Source organism: Macrobrachium nipponense, chromosome 13 (genome assembly GCF_015104395.2).
Source record: "Macrobrachium nipponense isolate FS-2020 chromosome 13, ASM1510439v2, whole genome shotgun sequence".
Lineage (NCBI taxonomy): Eukaryota > Metazoa > Arthropoda > Malacostraca > Decapoda > Palaemonidae > Macrobrachium > Macrobrachium nipponense.
This window is the reverse complement of record NC_087206.1, coordinates 82,998,053-83,012,970: the sequence shown is the minus strand read 5'-3', so window position 1 is coordinate 83,012,970 and position 14,918 is coordinate 82,998,053. Positions and strand designations below refer to the sequence as shown.

The 14,918-nt window shown below is 37.4% G+C and overlaps 1 protein-coding gene and 1 long non-coding RNA gene across 2 annotated transcripts; one reads left to right on the top strand and one right to left on the bottom strand.

Annotated features, from left to right (window-relative positions):
- Positions 1-4,301: 4,301 nt before the first annotated feature.
- Positions 4,302-5,342, bottom strand: LOC135225379 (uncharacterized). The gene has a single exon (XM_064264712.1). The coding sequence runs from the start codon at positions 5,340-5,342 to the stop codon at positions 4,302-4,304; it is 1,041 nt and encodes a 346-aa protein (XP_064120782.1).
- Positions 5,343-9,866: 4,524 nt separating this feature from the next.
- On the top strand, positions 9,867-11,563 carry LOC135225508 (uncharacterized). Its single transcript, XR_010317018.1, has 3 exons — positions 9,867-10,024; positions 10,625-10,695; positions 11,177-11,563. It is a non-coding gene; the product is annotated as an uncharacterized LOC135225508 (long non-coding RNA).
- The last annotated feature ends 3,355 nt before the right edge of the window (positions 11,564-14,918 follow it).

Sequence of the window (14,918 nt, the reverse complement as noted above, 5' to 3'; positions counted from 1 at the left end):
TAGATACTTATTTAAAAAAACAGAGGGAAGAAACCACCAGGGTCTTCTTTAACCCAGCTATCAAGATTATCCAGAATTTTCTTAACACCCCAGGAGAGATATGCAGATTTTGTAAGAAGAGGTTCAGGATAACTAAGTATCAGGGAGAGGGGTATCCTCAGCTAAGGATGATATATATATGATATATATATATATATATATATATAGATTAATATATATATATATATATATATCTATATATAATATATATAGAGATATAGATATATATATATAATATCTATATATAGATATAGATATATATATAGATATATATATATATTATATATATATATATATATATATATATATATATATATATCTATATATCTAGATATCCTATATCTATATATATATATATCTATATATATATATATATATATAATAATACTATATATAGATATAGATATATATATATAATATATAACTATAATAAATGATATATACATATATCTTATATATATATATCTAATATATCTATATATATAATTATATATAGTATATATATAGATATATATATATATATATATATATATATAGAAGAAAATATATATATTCTATATATATATATATATATATATATATATATCAATAATTAAAACCTCAACCCTAACAAGGGCTGGATCAACGTCTCAACGCTGCAGAAAGTGCAAACACTAAGTTGGAGTGGTTATACATCAAGAAAAAAGTGTTCCACAAAACATGAGATGAAATACGCTGATCTAAAGGTGTAACTGAGAGAAGACCCCGCGGTTACTCTGAGAAGTTACAAGGATTAGGATGTCTCAAAGACTTGTTAGTCCACGCGAAGAGACATCGTGTGCTCACTTATCTGTAGTAGCAGGTTTTTACTGTGGATTCACAGTGTCTTGATGATTTTGTTTAGCCTTTTATTAAACTCTTCCACATTGTTGCTGTTTACAACTTCTGGTGGCAGTTTATTCCACGTGTCACATATCCTGTATATAAAGAAGGTCCCACAATGGGATCTATTGTATCTGCACAGCCAGATGGAACGAAGGAAGCGGCAATGGAGGCAAAAGCACGAAACTGAAAAGGGGTGGAGCTAAGTTAGGCCGAAGGGACACTGACGCCCTATTTAGCAGTGTCTACAGTGCACCTGATCTCTTGCATAATTCAAATAAACAGTATATGTTCAGGTACCGATATCCTGAACTGAATTGAACTAATAATAGAATTTAGGCCAAAGGCTGTTTCTCGTTGGGCGAGTAGGTTACGTGCTCGCCTACCTATTCGGTAGACCAAGCTCGACTCCCAGCTCGGCCAACGTGGAATCAGAGGAATTTATTTCTGGTGATTAGCAATTAATTTCTCGAAATAATATGGTTCGGATCCCACAATAATCTGTAGGTCCCGTTGCTAGGTAACCAATTGGTTCCTAGCCACGTAAAAATATCTAATCCTTCGGGCCAGCCATAGGAGAGCTGTTCATCCGTTCAGCGGTCTGGTCAAACTAAGATATACTTAACTTAGGCCAAAGGCTAAGCACTGCGACCTATGAGGTCATTCAGCAACAGGATGAAAAACCTCAAAGCGGTTGCAGTAAGAATCTATTGCTGGGAGAAGGGTGGAATATCAGATGCGAGAAAGAGAATATGAACGTAAGTACAGTAAAAGGAATGAAGGGACGCTGCAACGAACATCAAGTAACGCCTACAGTGCACCGAATGAGGTGCACTGACTGCACTACCGCCCATTACATGGAGCAGTCATTTATGAAATGCGGGTAAGGGAGACTTCACCGGTTCTGTTGTAAAAGAAAAAAAGAAAAAAAAAAAACCAAGTCGGGGATAGACAGCGAAGCCTCGTTGTAATGCAATAGCCTGCAGTAAACACATTTTTTTTTTTGTCATTTAAGATTATGCAGTTTATGTAACAAGTAACTTTATATATTTGGGGTTAATGTATCGGTATTATCTTTGGCTTGGTATCTACGAATCACCTACTCCGAGGTGTAACTATACTCTGTTTTTTTTCATCTGTCCATCCGCCTGTGGTGTTTCCGTATGGTAACACTGCGTCCCAGGCTTTAAATAGTTACGCTATGTCTAAGTTTTAGGTAAATAAAAGGATATCTCGGTGCACATTTGCAACTGAAAAGTGTCTTAATATTCGAAATAGGATGTTATTATTATTGTTGAATGTAAGCTGAATGTAGCTATCTAAAGCCCAGAACGCAGTGTTACCATACGCAAACACCACAGGCGGGTGGACAGATGAAAAAAAAAAAAAAAAAAAAAAAAAACAAAAAAACAGTAAGTACTAGGGCATGGTGGAAGCGTTGCTTGGGGACGTCCGTGCTTAGTATTAGCCCCTCTGCGATCAAAATATTATATACGCCCATTTCTATGATGTGTGGTCGACGAATTATAATAATAAACGGTATCTTCGAGCGCCCGCCTACTTAGACATTTACCAAACGGTAATTAGTACTAGCACAGGCCCGTACCTGGAGTTTTTTCTTATGGGGGAGGGTGGGGTCGTTTTTCCCAAAACTGGACTTTTTCTTCTATAAATGTCATTGGATATATAGGTATGTACAAGATGAAATACTTGAAAATGTTATTTTAGTTATATTAAGAAGAAAAATTGGGTATGCGGTCTATGCCCTTCTACCCGGTTAGCTGTTGTTCAAAGTACTGACTTTGGTTAACAGAATTTTACTTATAATGTTGATAGTTTGCGCCGAAATTCAAGATTATTTTTTCAGCTTGATTGATTGATTCATTTATTATGTTAACAATAACATGCACATTACTTTACTTGTTGTTATGTTATATATATATACTTTGACTTAGAAAAACAATAGTTATTTATTACTCGTAAGTACAGTTCAATAAAAGGATAGTCACAGAAAATATGGACTTCCAGAAATTTGGGGACCCGCAACCCCCCCCCCCCTCCCGTGCCCCCCGCCCTCGGTAGGGGCCTGTTAAGCGCCTCGGAGTAGTTAAGTGTTTAGTACTAGCACTTGTTGGAGTAGTAGTTTTAGTACTAGCACTTGGAGTAGTAGTTTTAGTACTAGCACTTGGAGTAGTAGTTTTAGTACTAGCTCCTCGGAGTAGTAGGTTTAGTAGCTACTAGCACCTTGGAGTAGAGGTTTAGTACTAGCATGATTAGTACTATACCTGCCACACGCTAAGTTGGCGGTGATGGTCCGCCCACTTCGTTAGTTCGAGTCCTTTCTTGTATATTCACAGAAAATAGTATGATATGATAGAATCCTCTTTCTATTACCTTATTAAGTGTTAATCATTGGAGAACTAGAGTCAGAAATATTTTCATATCATTAAAATGCTATTCGGATTAGGGAAACCAGAAGTTTTATAATTTACAGGAAATCGAAGCCAAAGATAAAAACCTTTGTCGAATGTAAGCAATGCTTTATTTCGGAGCATTATGTTATATATGGATTCAATAAATCAAACAATACAATCCAAGTTTCATGGAAACTTATATGCTGTCGATTGCATATCTTTGAATATGCCGTATAATTATATGAAACATAAAACACCACGAAATATGCCTGTTGGAAGTAGGGAGGAGGTGTATTGAGAGAAACAGCCGCTCAGCGATCACCTGATTTTGACAGCTCGCTCACCGTAGACAACTCGACTGATTCAGTCAGTGTTGCCATTTCTATAATTTGCTACTTCTGAAAATTAATTTATGAAATCTACGGCAAAATTCAAGCGCCGAAATAATTTGCCATTTCTACAGAAACTCGTAGAAATCGAGAGAGAGAGAGAGAGAGAGAGAGAGAGAGAGAGAGAGAGAGCGAGCGCTTGACCCTCATCCTCCACCCACTATATTTTGCTACTGATTCCTTGAAGTTTCACTGCGTTATAACCTGGTCTAACAAACATTTAAGAATGAAATTTGCTTCAAATATATGTAAACATGGTTAGGTAAAATAAACATACATCTTGATACATTAAACATTTAATTGATTCAACAAAAAGAAAACACATTAATCAATCATTGGATAGGCTACATCAAACAATAACTTGAAATAACAAAATCATTCATCATCGCTTTCCGACTCCTCACTGTCACTGGTGATGTTTATAATCAATTTCTCAATTAGATGGTCACGTACTATATCCCTTTTCCTATAAATATCCTCCACTTCTCTTGCATGACGCATACATGACTTCCAGTCCTCTGCTGTTACTCTGTCTATTGCACGTTTAGTTATACATTCAACATTTGTCAAAGTCTGATTGGGATTTGAATTGCATTTCTTACCTCGGGTTGAACTCGCAGTGAATAAGGAGGAAGTCTGAGTACTTCATGGCCAGCATAACTCTAGCGATTTTGTCAATTTCATACTCCTGGAGGTACTTGTGCTGCTTTACCACATCTAGAAGATCGGTTTTGGTATAGGAAAGGTCATGAGCTATATTGTGGTTAGCTAACCAGGAGACAATATCCGATTTCCTTGAACTGCTGACAGGCGCTTTGTTCAATATTTTTGAATGATATGAAGCATTATCTAAGACAATGAGCGACTTAGCGGGAATGTTTACCAGTACCTGTGTTTGAAACCATGATAGGAAGCATGTATGATTCATACTATCATGGTAATCACCCTTATTACCATTTTTCGATCGGAAAAATAGCAATCCTCCTGGTACGAATCCATATTCTCCACCAGCATGCACTATGATAAATGTAGCTCCTTTACCCGTTTTCACTCGTGGACCAACAATTCCATCGGGTAGAGTCCAACATTTGCCCACACACTCATTTTGATTTAACCATGTCTCATCCAGATATATTTCCGGTCTTGGAGAATCGGATTTTTGGTTTTCATCAATAAGCCTTAGATATTTATTTCTGGCAAGAACAATATCGTTCCTTTCCATCAAGAGCTTCCTACCGCTTTCAACTTTCTTATAACGAAAGCCGAGTTCCTTAACAAGTTGAGAAGGGACATATAAGTAACAGGGAAATTCAGAGGTGGCTTCTTCACTATCCAGCAGTTTTTCTATTGTTGGAATTTCACCTCTTTCATAGAAAGCCATTATCTCCCGACGTACACAGTCCTTATCAAAATCATCTAATGCTCCCATTACTGGTGACTTTCTTGACCTAGGGGGTGGAGAGTGCATCTCTCCACGCTTGTGTTGCTGCTTTATCCGCTGAATGGAACGAACAGATATTCCTGTTGCAGCAGCAGTCCTCTTTACGATATCATCTTCGCCTTCCTTATCATATTGCCCACGAAGATAATTGCAGACCTTAATTACGACGATTCTTGTCTGGCTCGTTATCTGTCCCATACGTTTTGTGTTTTTAAAGCAATCCTCCATTATTATAGTTACTCCTTTATACTTCAGTGTATGTATAGTATATCGCTGAATGGTTACTGAGCTGAGAGCTGTTTCTCTTTTTTTTCAATGTTAGCTCGGTTAACAACTGCGTTTGAAATTCCCGCCAATTACAGTAACTGGCTATTTTAGTGATCATTCTGCCTCCCTAGATAAGGTGCATGTTTTCTAACCATTAATTATGTAATTTGGAAACGTGGACTTCTATATTCATACTATATAGCATCTTCGTATTTAGATGACCTTTACAATATACATGATTCTGACCAATTTCTTATATATTTACGGGACATTGAAGATAAATGAATCAGAGTGCATTCGAAATCATGTAAAATCCTTGACTTTGACTATTTGAGTTATACTTTAGTGATAGTTTTCTCAAAGTTCTCAAACGTTTTCATCATTTAACATACATTTTCATTTTCTTTAAAGAGTATAATTAACTTCTACAATAAAAATAACCTAAATTAGTAATTGCAAACGCCTTCAACACACTCAAATGAATAGCCACACGAATAGTTGCTGTAATCCAATTACCACCTTCGCTTAGCAAGGGGCGGGGCATCACCGCCAACTTAGCGTGTGGCAGGTATAGCAATTCGGATCAGGTGTCGCCGAGACGAAAAGCCAAGGTAGCACCAACGTATCAACCATAATAATTTGGCAATTTAATATACTTTACATCTTTACTAGCAGTACTGTGCACTGGTCTGGGACAAAATTTCTCATGTAGAAAATTTTTCAGAACTTTGTAAAAGACAAATACGGGATAAGAATTTTCTGAAAAATAATTCTGGAGGAAGACCATGTCTTGAAGAAATAAATTAAAATCACAACAGACATTGTAAGCTCTATTTATCATAGTACGTATTGAATTAAAATCACAACAGACATTGTAAGCTCTATTTATCATAGTACGTATTGAATTACGTACTGCGATACGTGGGATCCAGTTCCCGCTGGCTTAGACACAGAATTTTGGAACACAGAGGTCTTTCCGTTAGAACTAGGTTTCCTCTTTCTAAACCACCATTTTCTGCCATAAGGGATCACAGTTTAGCACAGGACCATCCTTTCACTCACCTAGATTTTAGAGTACTGTCTTTTTGCTCAAATAGACTGGACCTTTTAATTTCAGAGTCGCTGTTTATTAAGAAAATGAAACCGGAATTGAACAACAACTCGTCCGGTATTCAACTAGCTATCATATAGTTTCATAGTAGGTACACAAAGTGGGTCGTTAGCCATTTTATTTTTGAGTGTAGTTTGTTTACCTTTCATATTATTTTCATTTTTATTACTGTTTTTGTATGACTTGCGTTTTGTTTTAGTTTTTTCGTAATTTTTAAATTTTTAGTTTGTATGTGATGTTCGTTTTATTTTGTGTTTTTACTGAAGCTTTTAATTAGACAATTCATTTTAATGTAATTTTAGTGATTACTAATCCTTGTCATTTTTTCAGCCTGAAGATGAGGTTTTAACCTCGAAAGCTCGTAATATTAAAGAATGTTCTTCCGGTTGGTTGGTTAGGTTACATTCCCTACTTGGTTACCTACTAGGTTAGGTTACATTCCTTACTAGGTTAGGATAGGCCTTTAAGGGGGGGTACGGGGGGCGAAGCCCCCATGGTCAGGCAAAATTCCCTACTAGGTTAGGTTAGGTTAGGTTAGGTTGGTTAGGTTACATTCCTTACTAGGTTAGGTTAGGCCTTAAGGGGGGGTACGGGGGGGCGAAGCCCCCCTGGTCAGGCAATATTCCTACTAGGTTAGGTTAGGTTAGGTTACATTCCTTACTAGGTTACGTTAGGCCTAGTTTTTCCCTACTAGGTTAGGTTAGGTTACGTTCCTTACTAGGTTAGGTTAGGCCTTTAAGGGGGGTATGGGGGGGCGAAGCCCCCCTGGTCAGGCAATGTTCCCTACTAGGTTAGGTTGGTTAGGTTACATTCCTTACCAGGTTACGTTAGGCCTAGTATTTCCCTACTAGGTTAGGTTAGGTTACATTCCTTACTAGGTTAGGTTAGGCCTTTAAGGGGGGGTACAGGGGGGGCGAAGCCCCCCCCGCCCCCCTGTCAGGCCAAATATTCCTTAACTAGGTTAAGGTTAGGTTTAGGTTGGTTAGGTTACATTCCTTACTAGGTTAGGTTAGGCCTTTAAGGGGGGGTACGGGGGGGCAAAGCCCCCTGGTCAGGCAATATTCCCTACTAGGTTAGGTTGGTTAGGTTACATTAGGCCTAGTATTTCCCTACTAGGTTAGGTTAGGTTACGTTCCTTACTAGGTTTAGGTTAGGCCTTTAAAGGGGGGTACGGGGGGGCAAAGCCCCGCCCCCCTGGTCAGGCAATATTCCCTACTAGGTTTATTAGGTTTAGGTTGGTTAGGTTACATTCCTTACTAGGTTAGGTTTAGGCCTTTAAGGGGGGTACAGGGGGGCGAAGCCCCCCTGGTCAGGCAATATTCCCTACTAGGTTAGGTTAGGTTAGGTTGGTTAGGTTACATTCCTTACTAGGTTAGGTTAGGCCTTAAGGGGGGGTACGCGAAGCCGAAAAGCCCTGGTCAGGCAATATTCCCTACTAGGTTAGGTTAGTTAGGTTACATTCCTTAGCTTAGGTTAGGTTAGGCCTAGTAATTCCCTACTAGGTTAGGTTAGGTTACGTTCCTTACTAGGTTAGGTTAGGCCTTTAGGGGGGGTACGGGGGGGCGAAGCCCCCCTGGTCAGGCAATATTCCCTACTAGGTTAGGTAGTTAGGTTACATTCCTTACTGGTTAGGTTAGGCCTAGTATTTCCCTACTAGGTTAGGTTAGGTTACGTTCCTTACTAGGTTAGGTTAGGCCTTTAAAAGGGGGGGTATGGGGGGGCGAAGCCCCCCTGGTCAGGCAATGTTCCCTACTAGGTTAGGTTACATTCCTTACTAGGTTAGGTTAGGCCTTTAAGGGGGGGTACGGGGGGCGAAGTCCCCTGGTAGGCAATATTTCCGCTAACTAGGTTAGTTAGGTTACATTCCTTACTAGGTAGGTTAGGCTTTAAGGGGGGGTACAGGGGGCAAATCCCCCTGGTCAGGCAACATTGCCTACTAGGTTAAGTTCCTACTAGGTAAGGTTACATCCCCTGCTAGGTTAGGTTATGTTAGGTTGGTTTGGTTCTTTAAGGGGGGTTACAGCAGGCCCAACCCACCCCTGGTCATGCAACATTCCCTACAAGTTTTTAATTAGTTTTGTTATATGCTAACCTATGTTTAATTTGGTCTTTTGTATTTATTAAAACAACTATAGGCCCTTTTACACATTTACCACCCAGGACTTAAATCCCACCCCCTCCTGGGCCCGTTATATATGTATTTGTATTATTTCATATTTTGAACCCATCCCACATTTACATTTAGGTTCCTTAACTACCCATTTACTTTTATTACCCTTAACATTGCCAACTTATCTTGTTAAGTGCTTGTTCATTTACCTCAGCCCCACCCTGCCTCAACCAATAGCATCAAAGCATTTTTACTACTCCACCCCACCTCTCCACCACTGTTTTTCTACGGTCTGGCCTCCTGCCACCTCCTAACTGTACAACTCCAACACTGTTGAATCTGCCGCCATGACATCCACTGCTGCATCTACTTCACGCTCGCCCCAGCCCCTCACCAGAACTCTTTGCCAACTTCATGTAACAATTGTTACATGAGTTACAAAGATTTTTCTGCCTTTTACTCAGGTAATTATGATCGACTAATCGGGGTTTTTGCCAGGGACCATGGCCTCCTGAGAAAAGCAGGTCTTTTGCCCCCATTCAGTCGACTCAAGATACGGGAGGAGAATGTATAACTTCGTCGGGTACTTGGCTGTTGCTTATTTCAAGCTGCATTTTGAGGAACCCAAGACCCGCCTCCACGCATTCTTAAAAGCAGCTGCTGCTTTGTACCCTCCACCCCTTTAAGGTAAGGTCCAAACATTATTCTTAATTATTATGTTTTAGGAAAGTGAGTGTTAGGCTTTCGCTGAAAGTTGCGTCAAGGTATGTTACTATTCAGTGGGGTGCTGCTAAGACAACTCGTACCTTCCACCTTACCCCCCCCCCACCCTTAGTGAACATATGGCTCGGCTCCGTGGTGGTTGGGGAATTTAAACATGGCGGCTGTGTTTACATTGCCTTCACCGTAACGAATACTTGGCACCTTCCTATAGGACCGTTCTTCGGTGACTTAGACTATGGCAATTGACATTTTCTATGTTATTTTAGTTGCTTTACAAGGGTTGTAAGGAATATTTTTTTCGTTTGGTTGGAACTAAATTTTAATATACCTTTGAGTTTGGTGCGGCTATTATGTAACTTTCAATTTCAATTACTGCTTAGTTACAGCCGCCCGAATGGATATTACTTTTAAATCTTGTACAGTAACTCAAATAACATAGGAATCAGTCAATTGCCATAGTCTAAGCCACCGCGGATTGCTTCTGTAGAAATACCAACGCCGCCGCCGAACTGTCGTCAATCTGCCGGAAAGGTTGGTGATATGTACTTCGTGACTGAACCCTCCTTTTAGGTTAAGTTCTCTCGTGGAAATCTCTCGTTGGTGTCTTTACGTCAAGAAACTTATATTGCTGGTACGCTGTAAAATGAGATTCGTCGACTGCCTGCGAAGGTAAGATTTTTGTTTTCGAACTGACGTGGTATGTTATGGTCCATGTGTCTCAAATTGTAGTACGAAGTGTTTTAATTCTAGCCAACACACAGTTACATATTTGTTTGTCTTGTTATTGCTGTGGCCAGTTAGTTCTCTTAACATATGGCATAAAATTCATGCTAGAAAATCTATCAAATATTCAGTTTACCGATTTTTTTACGTAAGATTTTAAGTAGGAATATGTATGATTTTTTTTCAACATAAGAGAAGATTTTGTATTTTGTAATTTTTTTAACATGAGAGATGTAGTATGTTTTTTTTTCTTAACATAAGATTTTGTATGATCTTGTGATAGTTTAACTTAAGAGATTATGTATTTTTTTACGTAATTGAAAGTTAATTTTGTATTTGTCTAAAAGCGTTATTTCACGTTAGGTGGTGTAAACTTAAATGGGGTTTGGATTAGTTTAAAATTTAATATAATGTTTAGCTGTCAAGATTTAGCGTCTGTCAAGATTTAGCGCCGTTTAGACAATTGTTAAAATAGTTTATGGTTGACCATTACAGTTTATGAAAATATTTATGAAAGTAAATGTTAATTTTGTGGCTTCTCCCCAGGTGTGGAACGAAGCTTGGAAGACACCATCCCAGGAGTAGAGTGAGTTTGGTAAAGTATGCCAATGCCAATGGTAAGTTTCATTTGTTTTGTTTCTTTAAATCTTAAAATTAACGCAAGCTAATCCTCCCCCGCCAGGGGCGGGGCCCCTGGTGTGGGGAGGATGTCTCTTCTGACGTACGGTTACCGTACGTCAGGAGAGTGCTTGCATCAATAACATGTACACAAGCACGCAAAAACAAAAATCCAAAATCTAGTTTTAAATTTTTTTGCGGAAATTAGTTTTCCTTTGCTTAATGGATTAAACATAAATATAATTTGTCGAGATTTAGTGTTCTAGATAAACTGTCATTTTTTAGTTTTTAATGATTGTATTTTTTCAATAACGTAACCTTCTATTTTTACCTTGGTTATTAGTGTCGGGTTATTGATGTCATAAAATTTTTTAAATGTGCAGTAGTATGACTACATAATACACAGCTAAAATAAAAACTAAAAGCTAGGGTAGCAACCTTTCAAAAAAATTAAGTTTTTCAGCTGCGTTTTTATTCCAGGTCTGTTGAAAGATAACTTTGATTTGGTTAAAAAACTGGTAAGTGATAAGTCTTCGTGAAGTTGGATAGTGCTTAACATCAGTCTTGGTCCAGCTTAAATACTCTGCCCAAATCTTCAGCTTGGAATACTCCGCCCAGTAGTCCAGTCCAAATCTTCAGCTTTAATCTACCACTTGAATCCTCTGCCCCAAATCTTCAACTTCAATCCTCCGCCCCAAATCTTCAGCTTTAATATTCAGCTTTGATCTTAATCTAGAATACTTTGCCTGGTGACTAAACTCTGCGCGGAATCGGATAAATAAAAGGGTAATAAAAATGGAAAGTTTTATGTCAATGGAAATTCATTTGTTTTATTTTGGCTTTTAATTAAAAGGTTGTTGAAGAAAACTATTGAGTTAACTTTCATTCCCAAGTATGCCAGTCTGACCTTCATCGTAGAAAAAGGCAAAGGGTAAAGGTTGAATGTTGACACGGCCTAGCATTTGGCTATGCTGGGAAGTGGTTACAGTACTGTATCATATTTTTTGAAGGTCCATATTAGGTTAGCCGTACTGAACCTTAAAAGCAGTTATGAAATTGCTTTACTATGGTAAGTTATTTGCCCAAATGGTATAGGAAAGTAAAAGTACCCTCAAATGAGGTTTGAGGTATCTGGTAAACTAATTTGAGGAAAATGGTAGTACTGTGACTTCAAGCTGAAGGAGATGGTTTGATATTGGCTTTAACTTTTGGTGTAGATGCGCGAATGGCCTGAGCTGCCAAAGTGCTTGGATTCCGAGCCAAAAAACTATACTTCAATAACAGCCAGCCGATGGCATTGGGAACTGCTGTAATGAAATGTTATCTGGGGTTTGTAAGAGCCTGACTACTGCAGTATAATCTGCAGTATAATGCTGCATTATAATTCTTTTTTTAAATTACTTGTATGCTGTTATAAGCAAAGATGGCAGTATACTTTACGACAGATAACTAGGTGGTTAAGCACTTAAGCTGTTGGCTTTATATTTTTTTTATAGGAGTGTTGGGGTTAGGGTGTGGTGTTTAGCTATTTATCCATGGTCGAGATGGTCAAAATGCCATTCCCCTGATTCTTTTATGAACCTTTTCCCCGCAATTAGATAAAACTGAGAGCAGTATAAGGTAACTTCTATAAAAGAGATACTTTCTAAGTAGCTGCAAAATGCAGTTACGTCCTTTAACTAGAGTATTACACCACTTGATCACTTAAAAAATCCTGACGCCAAGAAAGCTCAAGGAATTACATATTGAGCTGTATAAGAAGTAGGCTGAACAGACTACAGTAAGGTCTTCCTCCCGCCCACCGATACTTCCAAAAGTGGGCTTGAACCGGACTCAGACCTGAAACTGCTGTTGACTATAATCCCTGGAGGCTTGGAATTTGAATGAGCAGGGTTAATTTCCTGAAATAGAGCTAGATATTAGCTGGTATTAATAAGTTGGAATATATTAAGCCTGCTTTATGGTCTCATTTGCCCCTCGCCCTAATTAGCCACGAGGAGTGAATGTGGGGTGGTAGGTGGTTTAGTGGGACCCTTTTCCTAACAATCTGATATGAAATAGAATTTCTGCTCTACGTAGGTAGGGTAAGAAAACTTAAGCTGTGAATCCAGTTTTCAATTTACGTTGTAGATTGCTTGAGTAGAAAGCCGAATATTCGGCGATAGAAGTTCACTCTCGACGTGGTTCGGAAGTCGCGTAAAGCAGTTAGTTTTTTTGCTGAATAACCACTGGTTCCATGCAACGCAAAAACACCATGCAAACAAAAATATAAATCCGAATGGCAGAGCTAATCCATTGAAAGGTCTCCTCTTTCTGAAAAAGGTAAACGAAGCAAGCCAAATATCAGAACACCACATTTGTTAGGCCGCGTCCACACGGTCGACCTCTGCTTGGTAAACTTTGCCTCTTAAGGTGTGTTCACACGGTCGAACAATGTCCGACGGACAAACATTACCATTTCATAGGCGAAGCAGGATGACGTCGTAAGCGTTGAAACGATGGAAGTAGATCTGGCAACAAACACTGGTACCAGATGAGTTTGTATACCACTGTTTTTACTCTGCTCACAAGGCAAAGACCGGCAGACAATTGTTAATTGGTAATAATGTTTGTCCGTCGGACATTGTTCGACCGTGTGAACGCACCTTTAGCGGGCTAAGCCTGTCGTACGCTTTTATGCTGCTGTCCGAACGACACTGGTTGGATAGTGAGAGCCTGGCAGTGGCTCCGCTGTACTCTGACGTCATTTTCCTGCTATTTTCTACTATTTACTTTGAGTGAAAATGGTTGTTTAAAAGGACAAGTGTGTATTTTAGATAATTACATTATACTGAGGGGCACACATGTGTGTATAAAGATGTATTAAACAAGTAGAACAAATTCGGTTTAATAGGACCTTTACACTTTAATCAAAATAAACGTAGCATTAATCTTCAACGAAGTTTGTGAGAATATGAATAACGTAAACGAAATGGTAAGCAACACAAATATTTTAAGGAAACATACAGAAACCATATTTGTGAAAAGGTATTACAAGAAAATACGAACAAACTGACAAAGATAATTATTTACAAGATATTAAGACTTTATGCAAGCCAGCTTCTAAAAAAACAAGTTGCTTAGGACATACCTGCATGCCTTAATTATCAGCTTATGGTTATCGACCACTCTTGTCTACCAAGATTTATATCGGTAATTAGAGAGCCCCCTCTCCTGAATCCTTTGAGGTTGTGGTACATTAAGATATAAATTATATTTCAGTACATTGGTTAAATATACATGTAAAAACTTTGATTCAATCGTCAGTTTAAATAAGATTAACCCTTAATTGCAAGTAATTCCATATGCGGATATATATATATATATATATAAATTATATATATATATATATATATATATATATATATGTGTAATATTATATATATATATATATATGTGTATATATATATATATGTGTATATATATAATATATGTAATATATATAATAAATAAAATATATATATATATATATATATGTATATAATATAATGTATGTGTATGTATGTATGTATGTGTGTAATATGTATGTATGTGTAATGTATGTTATGTATATATATATATATATATATATATATATAGTATATTATATATATATTATATATATATTATATATTATATATATATAATATATTATATATAATATGTATGTATTATATATATATATGTATATATTATATATATATATATATATTATATATATATATATATGTATAGTATATATGTATGTATATATATATAATATATATATGTATATATATATATATATATATATATATATGTATATATATATATGTATATATATATATATATATATATGTATATGTATATATATATATATGTATATATATGATAATAATATTTATAATATATATATATATATATATATGTATATGTATATATATATGTATATGTATATATATATGTTATTATATATGTGACCCCGACCTGGGTCCGCGTGGGATTCTTAAGTTACTGTGGGTCATGGCAGAAATCAAACGCTCAGTGATTAATTTAACAACCGGTCTATTCTAAATAAATTTACACAAGGGCCCGAGTGAAATGAACTTAATATCTATAGTACCGGCGGAATTGAGACCGAGCGGAAACCGGCAGAGGGCACGAGGGGAAAGTGCGTCTTTCCCTTCTCTTGACCGACGCTTGACTGCCTGACCCTCAAGGAGAC